The sequence below is a fragment of the Ranitomeya imitator genome, chromosome 7 (genome assembly GCF_032444005.1).
Source record: "Ranitomeya imitator isolate aRanImi1 chromosome 7, aRanImi1.pri, whole genome shotgun sequence".
Classification (NCBI taxonomy): domain Eukaryota; kingdom Metazoa; phylum Chordata; class Amphibia; order Anura; family Dendrobatidae; genus Ranitomeya; species Ranitomeya imitator.
Genome location: NC_091288.1, coordinates 203,822,090 through 203,840,854, shown reverse-complemented (window position 1 = coordinate 203,840,854; position 18,765 = coordinate 203,822,090). Strand labels below are relative to the sequence as shown.

The following is an 18,765-nucleotide window of genomic DNA, read 5'->3' as shown; positions in this document are numbered from 1 at the left end:
TGTCCGGACTAACCACAGATCTCCCATCCCGAACTTACAGCCTTGTCTTTGAAGCTGTAAACTCGGGTGAAGAGACCCGCTGTCAGTCAGGACATAGCGGCCCATATACAGAGAGTGAAATACGCCAGTGTGAACCTGGACTAAGACACTGGTCGCTAGGTGGAGACTCCGTAGCAACCAATCATCCAGATATTTAAATTGTTTTTTTTTTTTTCTTTTTTAACTAGGCCCCAAAAGCCTGTGTACATACATACACGTAAAGGACATAATGACAGGAAATTCCCATCAAGAGCTGGTAACAGGAGACATGCCTGTTCTGGTGCAACTAGCTCAACCATATATTACATGGTTGCTCTATGGGAAAATGTGTGGCTTACTCAACTTCCAAGTGGCAATATTAGTTGACGTTAGCGGCCATGATCACCAGGGTGGCTTTCTTTGGAAATGGGGTTTTCCAGAATTACAAAACATGGCCGCTTTCTTTCAGAAACAGCGCCACACCTGCCCACAGGTTGAGTGAGGCATTACAGCTGAGGCCTATTCACTTTAATTGAACAGAGGGACGATGCCAGACAAGTGGCGGGGTTGCTTGGACAAACCTTTAAAACAGGTTTGTTGTTTTTTTTTTTAAATTTATTTTTAAAAACCAGGTTTAATATGGCCGTATTTCACGGTTCGTAGATGGCCGGGCCGAACTCATTGTTTCATCACAATGAAGGTGTAAGATCGGGGCGAGAGACCCTGTATACGGGTCACCAGGTAAGGGGTTAACCCCGATCTGTTATATACAGACTGCATCTAAGGGATTGGTAAAACCGCAATCCCAATCCGGTTTCTCCAGGAAATCTACCGGGATTGTCTATAAGTAATGGATACCAGTCAGTGGAGTAAAACAATGTAATGCACTTTTTTTTTTTTCTTCCATAATTTTGGAAAGTTTTGGTACTGCATAGCAAATGCAAAAATTCTGCATTTTAGCAGCTTAGGCGATTATTGTGATTTTGCAACTAAGCGTGCCAGTAAAAAACTAATTTTTATTTTATATTTAGCTTTTAAAGACTACCCACAGAGTCCACACCGACTGCGGAGCATATAGGCGTTATCTTAAAAAAAAAAAAAAAGAAAGAAAAAAAAAAAAATAATAAAAAAAAAAAAAGAAAGTGGGGGTATGAAGGCCACAGCAGCAAATAGCTTAAAATATGCCAGAATGTAGTGCTAAGACTTTGCATGGTATGATCACATATAGCTATAAAAGTTGGGGTCCCTAAGACTTTACGAAAGTTAGAATGCAAGATCCTAAATGAAAAAAAAAAAAAAAAAAAAAAAGGCCTGCACTTATTTTAGGCACCTAGAATTATAATGGGCATACATATTGTACGTAAATTGCCTTGAAATTTGGGCTTTTTTTTTTTTAGGTTTCCTTTAAAAGTAACCGGTATTAAATCTAGGTATATTATACACAGCACTATAAAATATAAGTATAAAATGTATCTATAATAGTATAAATTGAAAGGCATGGCGTTATGGACTACCACACCTACTATCTCCTAGGAGGCAGGACTATGCTTATTTCTCTTATACCTATATATAGAGGAGGGGGGACTTGATTTTTTTACAAGTGCAGGCCTTGTGCTGAGAAAGATGTAACAAAAAAAATTGCTGCAAATTTAAGAAAAAAAAAATAAATTTTTTTGTAAGCACCCTACCACAATGACACTCCTCCTTTTGTCTAACAGACCAGGACAACCCCTTAGTGCTTTTACCCTTTTTCGCCCTCAACAACCTCAATACAGTATCTTTGCGGTCAGCAGTAGACCACCCTATATACCCTACAGATATGGGAAGAAGGCCGGCAGGGAGCGCCCCCTCAAGTACCCTCACAGCCTCCTCCCCTCCAGTTCCCCCAGTCTTTTGCCCACTCCTGGTAAGGGCAGTAGATGTCAGGGGTCCTCCATTGCATCATCCTTGATTTGATCTGCTTCGCTGTCATCGCATTCTGTGTCCGATGCGGTGTCTGAATCGTCGCATGGGCGCGCAGCGTTCACAATGACCGCCCTTCTCTGCTCATCTTCCAGCAACTGTTTGTCTCGTGTGCCCTCTATGTGCTGTATGGCCTGGTGGAAACGGGAAAATAGGTAGAAACATTACTGACTTTCTAAGACCCTTCCATCTAATAGGAGAAAGGCTATAACCAAGGGAGGACCCGCCGCATCCATGTTTTACATGAGCAACCCATTGATGTCAATGTGTAATGCTCCATTTCCCCTCAAGAGGCGCTGCAGGATAATTTACCACTTACTGCCGGGTTCTCCAGGCAGAGGGCGCAATGACATCACTACAGCGCACCTTGTGTCCCGACCACTGCAGAGAGACAGAAGTCGCTGAAGAGTCAGGACCTGCGGCCAGTGGGGAGGAGGGATATGGAGCATTACATGGGGCCCATTAGTCCAGTAGGGAGCATTACAAGGGGCCCATTAGTCCGGTAGGGAGCATTACACGGGGCCCATTAGTCCGGTAGGGAGCATTACACGGGGCCCATTAGTCCGGTAGGGAGCATTACACGGGGCCCATTAGTCCGGTAGGGAGCATTACACGGGGCCCATTAGTGCGGTAGGGAGCATTACACGGGGCCCATTAGTGCGGTAGGGAGCATTACACGGGGCCCATTAGTCCGGTAGGGAGCATTACACGGGGCCCATTAGTCCGGTAGGGAGCATTACACGGGGCCCATTAGTCCGGTAGGGAGCATTACACGGGGCCCATTAGTCCGGTAGGGAGCATTACACGGGGCCCATTAGTCCGGTAGGGAGCATTACACGGGGCCCATTAGTCCGGTAGAGAGCATTACACGGGGCCCATTAGTCCGGTAGGGAGCATTACACGGGGCCCATTAGTCCGGTAGGGAGCATTACACGGGGCCCATTAGTCCGGTAGGGAGCATTACACGGGGCCCATTAGTCCGGTAGGGAGCATTACACGGGGCCCATTAGTCCGGTAGGGAGCATTACACGGGGCCCATTAGTCCGGTAGGGAGCATTACACGGGGCCCATTAGTGCGGTAGGGAGCATTACACGGGGCCCATTAGTCCGGTAGGGAGCATTACACGGGGCCCATTAGTCCGGTAGGGAGCATTACACGGGGCCCATTAGTCCGGTAGGGAGCATTACACGGGGCCCATTAGTCCGGTAGGGAGCATTACACGGGGCCCATTAGTCCGGTAGGGAGCATTACACGGGGCCCATTAGTCCGGTAGGGAGCATTACACGGGGCCCATTAGTCCGGTAGGGAGCATTACACGGGGCCCATTAGTCCGGTAGGGAGCATTACACGGGGCCCATTAGTCCGGTAGGGAGCATTACACGGGGCCCATTAGTCCGGTAGGGAGCATTACACGGGGCCCATTAGTCCGGTAGGGAGCATTACACGGGGCCCATTAGTCCGGTAGGGAGCATTACACGGGGCCCATTAGTCCGGTAGGGAACATTACTTGGGGCTTGTGCTTCACCTGCCTGCCTGTGTGCCCACCCGGACCTTGGGCTTGGAGTACCCACTTAACCAGGTGATCCCAACACCTATTGGAGGTTGCAATCCTAGAAGTCAACATCTTAAAACCCTTGCAACATGTCTTAAAGGGAACCTGTCATCCCCAAAATCGAAGGTGAGCTAAGCCCACCGGCATCAGAGGCTTATCTACAGCATTCTGTAATGCTGTAGATAAGCCCCTGATGTATCCTGAAAGATGAGAAAAAGAGATTAAATTATACTCACCCAGGGGCGGTCCCGGTCCGGTTCTGGTCCGATGTCTGGTCCGGGGCCTCCCATCTTACCATGACGTCCTCTTCTTGTATTCACGCTGCGGCTCCGGCGCAGGTGTACTTTGTCTGTCCTGGTGAGGGGAGAGCAAAGTACTGCAGTGCGCAGGAGCGATGCCTTTCTGACCTTTCCTGGCGCTTGCGCACTGCAGTACTTTGCTGTGCCCTCAACAAGGCAGACAAAGTACGCCTGCACCGGAGCCGCAGCATGAAGACAAGAAGAGGACGTCATGGTAAGAAGATGGGAGGCCCCGGACCGCGATGCCCATCGGACCAGAACCGGACTGGAACCGCCCCTGGGTGAGTATAATTTAATCTCTTTCTCATCTTTCAGGATACATCGGGGGCTTATCTACAGCATTACAGAATGCTGTAGATAGTTCCAGAATTCTGTAGATCAGCCCCTGATGCTGGTGGGCTGAGCTCATCTTCCATTTCGGGGGTGACCGGTTCAATTTAAGATATCAAGCTATTTTGCCTGGAGGAGGTGGTGAGAACCTCAAAAATAGTCTTCAGTTGTGGACTTTTCCTTTTTGGAGAAGATTCTGTTTTGTCTCTATACCCTTAGTCATGTGGCACAGCTGTTGACTTCTAGGACTGCGACTTCTTAGGCCGGTTTCAGACGTCAGTGGCTCCGGTACGTGTGGTGATGGTTTCCTCATGTACCGGAGACACTGACTCACGTAGACACATTAAAATCAATGTGTCTCTGCACACGTCAGCGAGTTTTCACAGACCGTGTGTCCGTGTGCAAAACACGGAGATATGTCAGTGTTCGTGGGAGCGCACGGATCACACGGACCCATTAAAGTCAATGGGTCCGTGTAAAACACGTACCACACACAGATGCCGTCCGTGTGCTTTTTTTTTTTTTTTTTTTTTAACCCTGCTGTTCTGTTGGTCAAAAATGACCGACTTTGAACTTCAATATTCTTTAAAATATTCAAGATGCGGCTCTGAAACCCGTGGCCGACCGACCCATCCTCATTTAAGTCAATCAACCACAAGTTTCAGAACCGCATCTTGAACACCCCAAAAAATACCAAAGTTCAAAATAGGTCTCCCCAGACCGAACAGAACAGCAGGGTTAAGTCATAGGGTTAAAATTGAAACAAATTGTATCAATACACGGACACATGGATGGCACACGGATGGTCTATGTGCACACACGGACAGCTCCAGGACCGTTTCGTCCGGTTCCCGGAAATATCTGGACGTGTGAGACTGGCCTAACAGGGCCCCCCCCCCCCCCCCCCAAGATGGCAGTAACGTCTGATTTTTAAGTTTTCAAAGCTGTCGATCTGAGTCAAAAACCACAATACCGAGCCCTCTCCCAACTTATTTCACACTCACCTGCACAATCGTGTCCAAATTTTGCCGGGATGTGGACACAGAACTGATAACAGAGGAATGTCCCACCGTCACGACATTGACGTGATGAGAAGGTGGAGGAGCGGGGACTATTACCGTGGGGTGGTGAGTGGGCGCCACAGGCATATGGGGACCCAGGAGCTGCAGAAACAACATATATATTGATATATATCACAAGGATAAAAAAACAGAAAACACAAGTCTATGCAATAAAATAGGCAGCATGGCACCACCTCATCGGTGAAACTGGCAGCAGATAGCACGATGGCTAAGGAACAGCAGGGTGCTCTATGAGAATGGCAAGAAGCATCGTCTGTCTCACCTGGGAATGGAGAGGCTGGTCACCCCTGTCCAGTGACTCGTCCGACTGTCCCTGCCCTCCCTCTTCCTGGATTTGTTGAGTTATAGCCTTCAACTTTTCAGGGTACATGTGAGCTTCCAGAGCCCGCACCTGCCAGTTATATCAGTCAATTAGAAGTCTGACCAGTGATTTATTATAGGGGCATTCCTAGGCTATAAAAAAAGTGAACTAGAATAAGACTCTGCGTCCCCTACCGAACCAGAGAACGAAAGGGCTGCAGCACTAATTTAGTGTCATATCCATGTTATTGTTGCATCTTGCACAGAGGAGCCCCAGTTTACCTAACTTTGTGCAGGGCAGCCCCTTCATTCTCAGGATGCAGAAATCAGACCTCCCTATTCCTAAAGTAATGATCATATGCCATAATTTAAATGGGAATACCCTTTTAAGTCATGCAAAGCTACCGTGCCATCCTATACTAGCATCAATCTTCTTCTAGGAAACTAATGGGTGGGTATATTCTCAGATGCCATTTGCATGCCGCATGCCATACTATAAGGGTGCAGTCAGACGGCCGTTTAAATTGAACGGCGGTGCATGGACTGGCCGGCCCAAGAGTGACGGCTGCAAAGAAATGTATGAAGCCGTCACACGCAGGTCGGGAGAGCCGCCGGCCAGTCCGTGCATTGCGGTCCAATTTATACGGCCAAAAAAAGAGAAGATCGGGCCATCCATTTAACCATTTACCTGCTCCTCCAGCATCATCCTCACAGAACGCTCCTTGTCCAGTTGCTGCCTCAATTCAATCATTTCCCTTCTCAGTTCGTCTGCTTTTTCCTCTTCCCAAATATCTGGGGAGCCAATGCCTTCATCTTTGTCTTCCACCCGTCGTCGCTTAGGGGAAGAGCCATTGAACTCCTGTAATAGGCAGAAGACATTAAGAGTATGAAAGACTGGAAAAATGGTACACATTCCCAATATCTTGGATACAGAGCAGAGCCCTGGTACATATTCGGGGTAAGAAACCAAAAATCAAAGGGCTTAGGTAAAAAAAAAATAAAGCCCATAGGGAATGAATCAAGCAGTAGTCGACCGAGCGCACTGCCACTCCATTCCACCAATCAGTAAGTCATCACCCATCCTGTGGATAGGCAATAACCGTACAATCCCTTTAATGATGGCTATACAACATTATGCAAACTTTTGCAGCAATTTTCTACTTTCTCACCTGTATAAACCGCTTGAGCTGGGTATTCTGCTGCAGCAACCTTGTCTTCTCCTGTTCCAGGGAGAATATATAGTCTGCAGTCTGCTGCAGTATTGCCGCCTGTGTGGAGAAGGCAAGCAGTAGACAATAGCATTGGAGACAGCAACTTTACAGACTTCCATTATACAAGACAACCACCCAATCAAGGTTCCCCCCACTACCCCTCAAAGTCTTCTGAAAAAGTTCATAAGGTTCTAGTCTCTTCCCTGCCCACTATTCTCCCATTGTGCCAGCTGTCCAAATGCTCTAGGATTAAAATTACATTTGGCACAATAAAAGTGTCATTCTGCCAAAATATTCCCACCTTCGGGGTAACTAAACATTCAGCTTTCCTGCATGCAGTAAAACGAGTTTGTTTTATTTCTGTCGAGATTGAGCACACATGACATCTAGTGGCCAATGTGAAAACTGCAGCTTCCATTTACTTTTACATGGTTACACAACATTTTAGGTCATCCATGTTTAAGACCAGATTCAGAAGGTTACATTTTACAATCCGTATGCAGAAGGCAATACTCTTGACCCCACCTTAAGGTCTCATATATCCTATGGGCCAGGACACCCGCATTCTCTATGGGCATTTCAGTCTGTATACGGTTCCCCGAGACACATATTGTGCTATAGACCACTTTGGCCAGTATAATAAGACCCCCAAATGTTACGCACCTTGCTTAGCTTCTCCCCATCTGTATGAGGGATTAGAGTTTTCAGAGACTGGAAGCCAGCATTGATGCTCTGCATACGGCGGCGTTCATTGCTATTGGCGATTTCCCGACGTATCCGCCTTTCCTGGTCCCGTTGCGTCTCTGGCGTCAAGGGGATGTTTGCTAGGCTGAAAACAGAATTTAGGAACAACTCATGATGCATGTGCATACATTCAAGCTCACAAGGGGTTAAGGAGGGTGTAGATCATATTCGGCCTCCATATTATGACCTATTAGGCACCTCCGTGTGTGGCCTCTTGCAGGAAGGGATGGAAGCCGGATCTGAGGACCCCCCCTTTCATCCCCTCCTGTCTGCCCTGAGGGCTCTGTAATAATTTCCAGATGACAATATCAAAAGGGGAATGAAGGCAGCTGACCCCCTCGGGGGTGGAATGAGGGAACTCCAGCTTCCTGCCCCCTCCAAAATCCATTCTCCCCTCCGATAGCAGGGATTAGTCACAGGACATGATTAACCGGAGGACAAAGCGCAGCAGCGGCAAGACACCTCACAGCAATGGGATGTTAGCGATGCTTTCCATAAATCCCCCCATCCAATATCTGACTCCATAAAACTGAAAACACATCCTCCGTAACATCCAGAAAACTTGTACAGCGCCCTCGTCAACAACGCGGTGGAAGCGGCCATTTTAGGAGCCGAATCTGGTACAGTGCGCCTCACGGATAGAAACATTGGCTCTGCGCCGTGGTGGGGGGCCAATATCCAGAAAGTCCTCTGGTAACGACACGACTATATACAACTATAAGTGGTCATTAACCAATGAAGATATCCAACAAGCTCCCATACGCAAAAGTTATGGGCACCAGCTGTTCAACATTAAAAAAAAAGGGAGTTGTCCACCATTGGGGACAATTTTTTTCTTAAATTTAAATGCACGTATTTGTGGGAAAACTTCCTTTAAAGGCCAGAATCGCAGAGTCACATCCAAGTCCATGCAAAGCCCCCATGGTCCAGTTGACTACTATTGGCGGCATATTACCACTCAGAGGGTGCACGGAGCCACAATACGGTCCTGTGCTTGTGACCGTAAAAGGGGGCCGTCAAATACTTAGGTCAACAATATCACATAGGTGAGCCAGCACCTGACACCCCCACGATCAGCTGTTTTCAGCTCCTGCTGTGGCCGGATGTGCACAGTTTATGAAGCCAAAAAAGTAGAAGTGTTCAGCTCCTATTGAAGTGAACGTGACCTGAGCTGCAGTATCAGGGAATGGCCACTATGAGGTGTATAGAGCTTTGGTGATCAAAATGCATCCATGAGTCGACTATTTGACTTTTTTTTTTTTTTGCACATCCCACATGCTAACCCTATGGCAAAAAAAAATAAAAATAATTAAAAAAATATTACCGAAAATTTGACCCAATATCTATGGCCCAATTCACACCTTAACATATGAAAGTCAGATTTCCTCGACCCTCTCTAAATGAGGACATCATTGTTGACAGTGCACATAACTGAACAACCGGCTTATCAAAGGCCATAAAACCCCACATTAAAGAGACTCTCCGACTTTAGATAACATTCATTACTGGCCTGTGAACGCCTGTTTTCCTTATTGCATGGTGTCATCTGACCAGCAAATTGAAGAACTGCATGTTCATCTCAAGAGAAAACAATAGCAAGGTGGCTCCTCAGATACAATGCCTTGAAAATGTATTCATACCCAGTAAACTTCTCCACGTCACACCCACAGACTTAAATGTATTTTATTGGGATGTTATGTGATTTACCAAGAAAAGTTAGCCAATATTCGAGAAGTATAAAAAGGAAATTAAACAACGTTTTCTAATTATTTAAACAAAAAATAATCTAAATCTGAAAATTGTGTTGTGCATTTGTGTTCAGCCCCCTGTAGACTGATACCCCTAAATAAAAACCTGAGTGACCAATCGCCTCCATCAATCACATAATTAGTAAATTGAGTCCTCCTGTGTGTTAATTTACTCTCAGTAGAACTACAGCCATTCTGTGAAGGCTTCAGGTTTGTGTGAGAACATTAGGGATCAAACAGCAATGTGAAACCAAGGAACACACCAGACAGGTCAGGGATAAAGTTGTGAAGAAAAATAAAGCAGGGTCAGGTTATAAATAAAAATAAATAAATAGCCCAAGCTCTGAACCTCTCATGTTCAATCCAAAAAAACGGAAGGAGTATGGCACAACTGGAAACCTACCAAGACAAGGCCGTCCACCTAAACTGAAATCTTAAGCATGGAGAGCACCAAGTAGAGAAGCAGGCAAGGGGCACGTGGTCACTGGAGGAGCTGCAGACATCCACAGCTCAGGTGGGAGAATATATCCACAGGGCAACTGTTAGTCGTAGACTCCACAAATCTGGTCTTTATGGAAGAGTGGCAAGAAGAAAGCTATTTTTTTTTGTCAAGCAAGCCATGAAAAGTCTTGGTCGAAGTCATGTTGGGGACCCAGTTCGCATGTGGAAGAAGGTGCTCTGGTCAGATAAGATCAAAAGTAGAACTTTTTAGCTAAATGCAAAATGCTATGTGTGGTGGAAAACTAACAGCACATCACCTTGAAAATGCCATCCCCGCCATCAAACATGGTGGTGGCAGCATCATACTGTGGGGAGGCTTTTCCTCGGGAGGGAAAGGCAAGCTGGTCAAAGTTGATGGGAAAATGGATAGAGCTAAATACAGGGCAATCCTGGAGGAAACCCTGCTAGAGGCTGCAAAAGGCTCAAGACTGGGGCGGAGGTTCACCTTCGTGGAGGACAAGGACCCTCAACATCCTGACAGAAGTACAATGGATGGTTTAGATCAAAAACATATTCATGTGGGTGAATGGGCCAATCACAGTCCAGACCTAAAACCCAGTGAGAATCTGTGGCAAAACGAACATTTCTGTTCAGACACCTCCATCCAATCTCAAAGAGCGAGCGTTCAAAGAAGGGGCAAAAATGTCACCTCTGGCTGTGCAACGTTGATAGAGACAGACCCCAAAATACTTGCAGCAAAAGGCGGTCCTACAAAAGTATTGACTCAGGGGGGCTGAATACAAATGCACCATACAAAAAAAAAAAAAAAAAAATAATAAAAATAAATATATATATATATATATATATATATATATATATATATATATATATTTTTTTTTTTTTTTTTAAATTTAGAAAACCATGAATCTTTTCTTTTTCACTTCTCTTAGAAATGTATTTTGTGTGATTATACCAACACAAAATAGCAAGTAAGTTTATGGGTGTAATATGAAAACTTCACGGGGTATGAATACTTTTACAAGGCACTGTACGTATACACCTAAATCAAGGAGCAGAATAACTTACCACCAAGCCCCCAATAGGTTCAACAAATTCACAATTATCCCCAATTGAGAATACAGAACATAGAAAGAACTAAATTACGACATTAGTGTAAATGGCAAATATTATATTTAGAGCTAAAGCTTAGTAACAACCAATATGGCGGCCCCCAAAGTTTCTGTCATCCCATTTCCCTACATGTGGACCACTGGATAAATCAGATTATTATCCCTGGCACCAGCTGATAAGAAGGACTTACAACATTCGCTCTGTAGGACATAGTGCCGCCATATTGTACATGACATTAATACAGTACAAAGTACAAGATTTAAGGTTTTCCCAAAAGTGCAAGTTATCAACCAGACAATTCTTAAGATTACTGGTGGTCTAATTGCTCAGACCCAGATTGATCCTAAACATATCCCCCACGAAGGTGTACAGGCCTCTACTCCAGTCACGGTCAATAGCCGAGAGCTGTACTCCCGTTCTCTAGGATCACGGGGGGCTTAGAGCAGTCAGACCCCCCAACGATTATCAAGTTATCCCATGTGAACAGAGGATAGCTTGCTATTTTTATTTTTATTTTTGGTGGTGGGGGGACCCTTTAACCCTAAATTGGTTGCTATGGGAAACAGAGCCAGTTTCAGTAAATGGGTCACTCGATTTGAAGGATTCCTGATGAACCCACAGTTGAGGCCTACAGGAGGGGAGTCCGTGTCCGTCGCTCCGAAGTCACATTTCTGGAGGTTTTCAGCCCACAGATAAAGTAGCGTTTGGGGAAGCAGACATTTCTGGATCGCCTTTCATCCATCCCAAATGAATATTATTGTGGATGAAATGCATAAAAGGGGGGGGGGGGGGGAACAATAAAATAACCAAAAATGTAGAGTTATGTTTTTGGGAGTGCAAAATAATGGATTACATGTGTGACAACCACGAGTAAGTAAATGCATACGATACGACCAGCACAATTTGCTTAGGAGCTGCCCACATTCGATGGCGCCATTAACAAGAATAAGGGTATGTGCACACATTGCGGATTTTTCTGCACGGATTCTGCAAAATCTGCAGGTAAGACGCCTGCGGATTCCAATTATGGAACAGGTGGAAACCGCTGCGGAATCCGCACAAAGAATTGGCATGCTGCGCAAAATAAACCGCAACGTTTCCGCGCGGTATTTTCCGCAGCCTGTGCACAGCAGATTTGGTTTTCCATAGGTTTACATCGTACTGTACAACGTATAGAAAACTGCTCCGAATCCACAGCGGATCCGCAGCAAAATCCGCAACGTGTGCACATAGCCTTAGTAAGTGATATACAAGACGAGCTTTTCACTATGGACCATGGCTCATGACCAGGACGCTATAAAGCTGCTACAAAACTGAAAACAGCGGCTATTATTCAGAAAGTGGACACTTTTTTGCATAGCCTTTACGTTATGTATAAAAAAAAAAGAAAAAAAAGCTTTTTTGTGAGAAACACAAATAAAAAATATTGTGGACAGTTGGTGGCTGTAAGTCAACAGTAGGTTTTGTTTTTTGCTGATGGGGTGATTTTATTTCAGGCCGGCTCCTCTTAAAGAAATAAATAAGATAAATGTGAAAAAAAAATAAAAAATACATATAGTTAGCTGAGGATTTTGACATTGTCAGGCTATGCTTCTATGTAACTGAAAAGCTGTGTTTTTCCTGTGGAAATTCTTCTGCGTGTAACAGCTGAAGAGAAGTGGACGTAATTTCATTAAAAACCATGTTCCCTGTACGTTTCGAGAAGCTGAAGAATTGTGCATGTCGTGTATGGTGCTTTAAAGGGAATCTGTCCCCCCAAAATTGGCTTATAAACTAAGGCCACCGGCATCAGGGGCTTATCTACAGCATTCTGGATGTTTCCTGAAAGATAAAAAAAAAAAAAAGAGGTTAGATTATACTCACCCAGGGGCGGTCCCTGTACAGTCCAGCCCGGTCCGATGGGTGTCGCGATCCGGGTCCGGCACCTCCCATCTTCATATGATGACGTCCTCTTCTTGTATTCATGCTGCGGCTCCGGGGAGGCGTACTATGTCTGTCCTGTGGAGGTCAGATGGAAGTACTGCAGTGCGCAGGGAAAGGTCAGAGGCCCAAATCCTGCGCACTGTAGTACTTTGCTCTGCCCTCAACAGGACAGACAAACTATACCTGCGCCAGAGCCGCGGCAGGAAGAAGAGGACGTCATCTGATGAAGATAGGAGGCGCCGAACCCGGATCGCGGCACCCATTGTACAGGGACCGCCCCTGGGTGAGTATAATCTGACCTCTTCTTCTCATCTTTCAGGTGACATCGGGGGCCTTAGTTTAGGGTATGTGCACACGTTGCGGATTTTGCTGCGGATCCGCAGCAGTTTCCCATGAGTTTACAGTACAATGTAAGCCTATGGGAAACGAAATCCGCAGTGCACATGCTGCGGAAAAAAAACGCGCGGAAACGCAGCATTTTATTTTCCGCAGCATGTCAATTCTTTGTGCGGAATCCGCAGCGTTTTTACACCTGCTCCAATAGAAAACTGCAGATGTAAAACCGCAGCGGAATCCGCAATAGAAACCGCGATAAATCTGCAGCGGTTTCACACGGCGGATTTATCAAACACAAATGTGTTTAAAAATCAGATTAGTGCATTAAAAGAGAAAAGAGGGGATGCCATTGGCAGTGGGGACAAGTTTCTCAAGTATATGTATAAGGATGCACAGCCCCGAAAATATAACCTTAACTAACGCGTTTTGCACAGACACGCCCTTATTCATGGGAGATGCGTGTTCAAAATGCGTAAGATGTCAGCCCCTCTTCTTTTAATGGACTTCAATAAACTGGATTTTCAATATTGTTATGCATACACATTTCAAATAGTATGTGGCCTGTGCTATATACTATGTGGCTGCTATATACATACATATTGTAGAATACCCAATGCGTTGTATATAACGCAGCCTATGCAGTATCTAGCACAGGCCACGTAGTATACAGCAGCCATGTAGTATATAGTACTGTCCACGTAGTATATAGCAGCCATGTAGTATATAGTACTGTCCACGTAGTATATAGCAGTCATGTAGTATATAGTACTGTCCACGTAGTATATAGCAGCCATGTAGTATATATAGTACTGTCCACGTAATATATAGCAGCCACGTAATATATAGCAGCCATGTAGTATATAGTACTGTCCACGTAATAGATAGCAGCCACGTAGTATATAGCAGCCATGTAGTATATAGTACTGCCCACGTAATATATAGCAGCCATGTAGTATATAGTACTGTCCACGTAGTATATAGCAGCCATGTAGTATATAGTACTGTCCACGTAGTATATAGCAGTCATGTAGTATATAGTACTGTCCACGTAGTATATAGCAGCCATGTAGTATATAGTACTGTCCACGTAATATATAGCAGCCACGTAATATATAGCAGCCATGTAGTATATAGTACTGTCCACGTAATAGATAGCAGCCACGTAGTATATAGCAGCCATGTAGTATATAGTACTGCCCACGTAATATATAGCAGCCATGTAGTATATAGTACTGTCCACGTAGTATATATCAGCCATGTAGTATATAGTACTGTCCACGTAGTATATAGCAGCCATGTAGTATATAGTACTGCCCACGTAATATATAGCAGCCATGTAGTATATAGTACTGTCCACGTAGTATATAGCAGCCATGTAGTATATAGTACTGTCCACGTAGTATATAGCAGCCATGTAGTATATAGTACTGTCCACGTAGTATATAGCAGCCATGTAGTATATAGTACTGTCCACGTAGTATATAGCAGCCATGTAGTATATAGTACTGTCCACGTAATATATAGCAGCCACGTAATATATAGCAGCCATGTAGTATATAGTACTGTCCACGTAATAGATAGCAGCCACGTAGTATATAGCAGCCATGTAGTATATAGTACTGCCCACGTAATATATAGCAGCCATGTAGTATATAGTACTGTCCACGTAGTATATAGCAGCCATGTAGTATATAGTACTGTCCACGTAGTATATAGCAGTCATGTAGTATATAGTACTGTCCACGTAGTATATAGCAGCCATGTAGTATATAGTACTGTCCACGTAATATATAGCAGCCACGTAATATATAGCAGCCATGTAGTATATAGTACTGTCCACGTAATAGATAGCAGCCACGTAGTATATAGCAGCCATGTAGTATATAGTACTGCCCACGTAATATATAGCAGCCATGTAGTATATAGTACTGTCCACGTAGTATATATCAGCCATGTAGTATATAGTACTGTCCACGTAGTATATATCAGCCATGTAGTATATAGTACTGTCCACGTAGTATATAGCAGCCATGTAGTATATAGTACTGCCCACGTAATATATAGCAGCCATGTAGTATATAGTACTGTCCACGTAGTATATAGCAGCCATGTAGTATATAGTACTGTCCACGTAGTATATAGCAGCCATGTAGTATATAGTACTGTCCACGTAGTATATAGCAGCCATGTAGTATATAGTACTGTCCACGTAGTATATAGCAGCCATGTAGTATATAGTACTGTCCACGTAGTATATAGCAGCCATGTAGTATATAGTACTGTCCACGTAATATATAGCAGCCACGTAATATATAGCAGCCATGTAGTATATAGTACTGTCCACGTAGTATATAGCAGCCATGTAGTATATAGTACTGTCCACGTAGTATATAGCAGCCATGTAGCCCACACAGTATTTAGAGGTGTGGGCACATATCCCTTTTAAAAAAATAAAATAAATAATTAAAATAAAAAATAGTTACATACTCACCCCTGGGATCCAACGGCGCTGTGGCGATGGGCGCGCGGCTGCCGCATCTTCCGTTCCCAGGATGCATTGCGAAATTACCTAGAAGACTTAGCGGTCTCGCGAGACCGCTAAGTCTTCTGGGTAATTTCGCAATGCATCGCTGGGAACGGAAGCTGGCGGCAGGCGCAAGCGGCTCGGCAGACTACGGAGGGTGAGTATAGCAGGTTTTTTGTGTTTTTTTAAATTATTTTTAACATTACATTTTTTTACCATTGATGCCGCATAGGCAGCATCAATAGTAAAAAGTTAGGGACACACGGGGTTAATAGCAGCGGTAACGGAGTGCGTTACCCGCAGCCCGTTACCGCCGGCATTAACCCTATGTGAGCGGTGACGGAAGGGGAGTATGCGTGCGCCGGTCACTGACTGCAGGGAGTAAAGAGCGGCCATTTTCTTCCGGACTGTGCCCGTTGCTGATTGGTCGTAGCTGTTTTGCCGCGACCAATCAGCGACTAGGATTCCATGACAGACAGAAGCCGCGACCAATGAATATCTGTGACAGACAGAAAGACGGAAGTGACCCTTAGACAATTATATAGTAGAGAGATATATATATATTTATTTTATATAGAAATCTCATGGAAAAAAAAAAACTTGCAATAATTCAGGGTGTATATATATATATATATATATATATATATATATATATATATATATATGTTGCAATAAGTCAGGGCATATATTGCATTTTTCTTATTTAACGCTTCCAATTTATTGGGGTGAACCCTCTTCTCACCCCACCAAGTGCACTAGTGATGTTTACCCCATTGCTGCCATCAGAAAACTTAAGAGTATTTGCAGCAATTTTGGGTGGGTTTATAGCAGAATCTGCTCCGGGGGAACTTGTGGGGTCATCCTGGTGCTGATTTCATTTCTCATCTAATTAATATCCAGTTTTTTTTTTTTTTTTTTATTTAAGCCGTGAGCCTGCGGATGACATCATGTGACTGCAGCACACACGGGCAGAGCTGCACTGCCGCACGCACGGCGCCGCACACACCGGTCACATGACCTGCCTCTGTGCCATGCTTTGTGCTTAGGAGAAAGCATGGTCAGCCACGGACTACATCTCCCGGCATTCCCCGCGCCGCCGCACTACGTTTCCCGACAAGAGGTGCGCTCCGACACTCCTACTCCAGGCGGGCTGCAGAGTCACGGCCAGGCCTGTCTGCGCTATAACATGTCCCACTCCCCCCTCAGCGTGGAAACCGGCGGCAAGGTCACGAATAGGAATCAAAACGGCTTCCATAATCCTAGCTGGCCCTGGGAAGGCATGGCAATAGCCAGTGCTGCCCTTTTCACCTCAGCCATAGTGACAAAAACACCACCACGAGTGGTGAAGCAACATGGAGGGGGCGTGTGACACGACTGAGCTCCTCATGCATTAAGTCACTGGAAATTGGCCTCAGACCAAAACTAAACATTCTTTTGCCCCTTCACTGGGTCTGCGCCACAAATAATGGTGAAATTCGTCGTCGAAATTAAGTAACGACATTGTATCTGCCAGGAAGTCGCCACATGAAACATTGGTGAACTTCGCACCCAACAATAGCCCAACAAGGGTCTGTCGTTGCCAATTTTGGCCAAAGACGACAGACCGTGGAGCCAAGCGGCAGAGAAAATGTCAATTATTATTTTCTTCTTTTTGGGGGGAGTCCTAAATCGAAATGAGAATTTTGCAACCCCCAATCCGATTGCCAAGGAGAATCCAAACATCGAATCGGGGCGACGCGAATCGAAATCCTCATCTCGAATCCTATGGAATGGATTCGTATGATCGGACGCGTTTCATTCCCGTCGAATTCCTAAATAATTCGTCGAACGATGCCAACCGGGGGCGTAAAACCGCCAAATCCGTCATCGCTTGTGGCAACGATCATGTGCCAATCTTGACCTTAAAAAAAAAAAAAATGTCCCTTCTCAGTGAGCCAGTCTACTTCCTTCTGACTGTGACCTTGTGCAGACGGCATGGCATTACAGGCGGCATCCTGTAACTAGGGAATGCCATGGGGCACAGGTGGAGGGTGGCATGCTGGCACTTGTGGTGTCCTGGATGCAGACACCTGCACTCCACAGTGCTGCAGACTAGCACTACTACACATCAGGTGTTACTTGTCTGCCTGGATCCCCATTGCTGGGAAATCAGCTGATTGCCCAAGGAGGGGTGTGTGTGTTGTGTGGCTCCACAGGGGCTCAGATTTGAGCTAAATACCCCCCATATGCACTGAAAGGGTGCAGTTAGGGGGCCGGGTAGAGGCAGCAGGTTTCCTTGGCAGTGTTTGCATGCTCCCTGATTACAGCTCTGCAGCATGGCCGAGGCACCACGTGGGTCTGTTTGCAAGTGACAAACCTTCCCCTGCGCCCTTTAAAAAACCCCTTCTCCCCACTTCCATGGGTGCATCGACTCCCCTCCTATACAACCAGGCTGGATTTAGGGTGCAGTAGGGGGGACCCCCTTATAATCCACCCCCCCTTCTAAACACAACTGACCCCCTCCTACCTTCTCCTTTCCTGCAAGGTGATCTGCAGCATGTGCACTGCCAGCAAGCATCGGGGGGCATGGGTACCTACCTGCACAGACCACCAATGACTTCTTTTTCCGTCTTCCTGAAGTGTTGCAGGGAGGGTACTTTCTGCGCGGGCATCATGAAATACTCCATAGCAATCAGCAGGAGGACCAACCTCCAGCCCCCCCAAAGAAAAACGTGTCTCCCTCCCACCACCCCCCCTTTAGTTGCAGCTGCAGCAGCTTCCCCCCTATTGCTTCTGCTTTGTGGGCTCCCCGATCAGCCTTATTGATTAGGTGATGGTGCATGCAGGGGATCAATGGTGTAGTGTGTAGGATGTCCCAGATGATCAGGGGGAGGTGTCTGTCTCTCTCCTTGTGTTCTGCCTCTCAATGTGAGTGTGTGTTTGCAGCTGATGTCTGTTTCAAGGCGGGAAACAGCTGGTGAGAGATCAGAAACAGCACCCCTCCCCCTCCCTCCAGCCTGCCCCCTCCTTCTACCCAGAGCCAAATCCCAGCCCTTCTTCCGCAGAGTAAGGCATTGCATGTAAACAAAGGACTATTTGCAAAGCATTGCATGACCTGCTGCAGTGAGAAAAGGGCAGGCTTCTGCAGATCTTGCACATGCATTGCGCTGCAGGGGTGGCAGGG

General features: G+C 45.7%; 1 protein-coding gene across 2 annotated transcripts; it reads right to left on the bottom strand.

Moving 5' to 3' along the window:
* Window positions 1-1,413: 1,413 nt before the first annotated feature.
* TFAP4 (transcription factor AP-4) lies at window positions 1,414-18,557 on the bottom strand. 2 transcript variants are annotated; one of them, XM_069734469.1, is made up of 7 exons: window positions 18,180-18,557; window positions 7,419-7,584; window positions 6,714-6,812; window positions 6,233-6,403; window positions 5,507-5,635; window positions 5,167-5,325; window positions 1,414-2,114 (listed from the first exon to the last, which is right to left on the bottom strand). In XM_069734469.1, exons 1-7 carry the CDS (start codon window positions 18,266-18,268, stop codon window positions 1,941-1,943), a joined length of 987 nt encoding a protein of 328 aa, XP_069590570.1. In that variant the 5' UTR covers window positions 18,269-18,557; the 3' UTR covers window positions 1,414-1,940. The 2 variants fall into 2 exon arrangements, with proteins under 2 accessions (XP_069590570.1, XP_069590571.1); XM_069734470.1 differs by lacking the exon at window positions 5,507-5,635 and having other exon boundaries at window positions 1,810-2,114; window positions 18,180-18,337.
* Window positions 18,558-18,765: the final 208 nt, after the last annotated feature.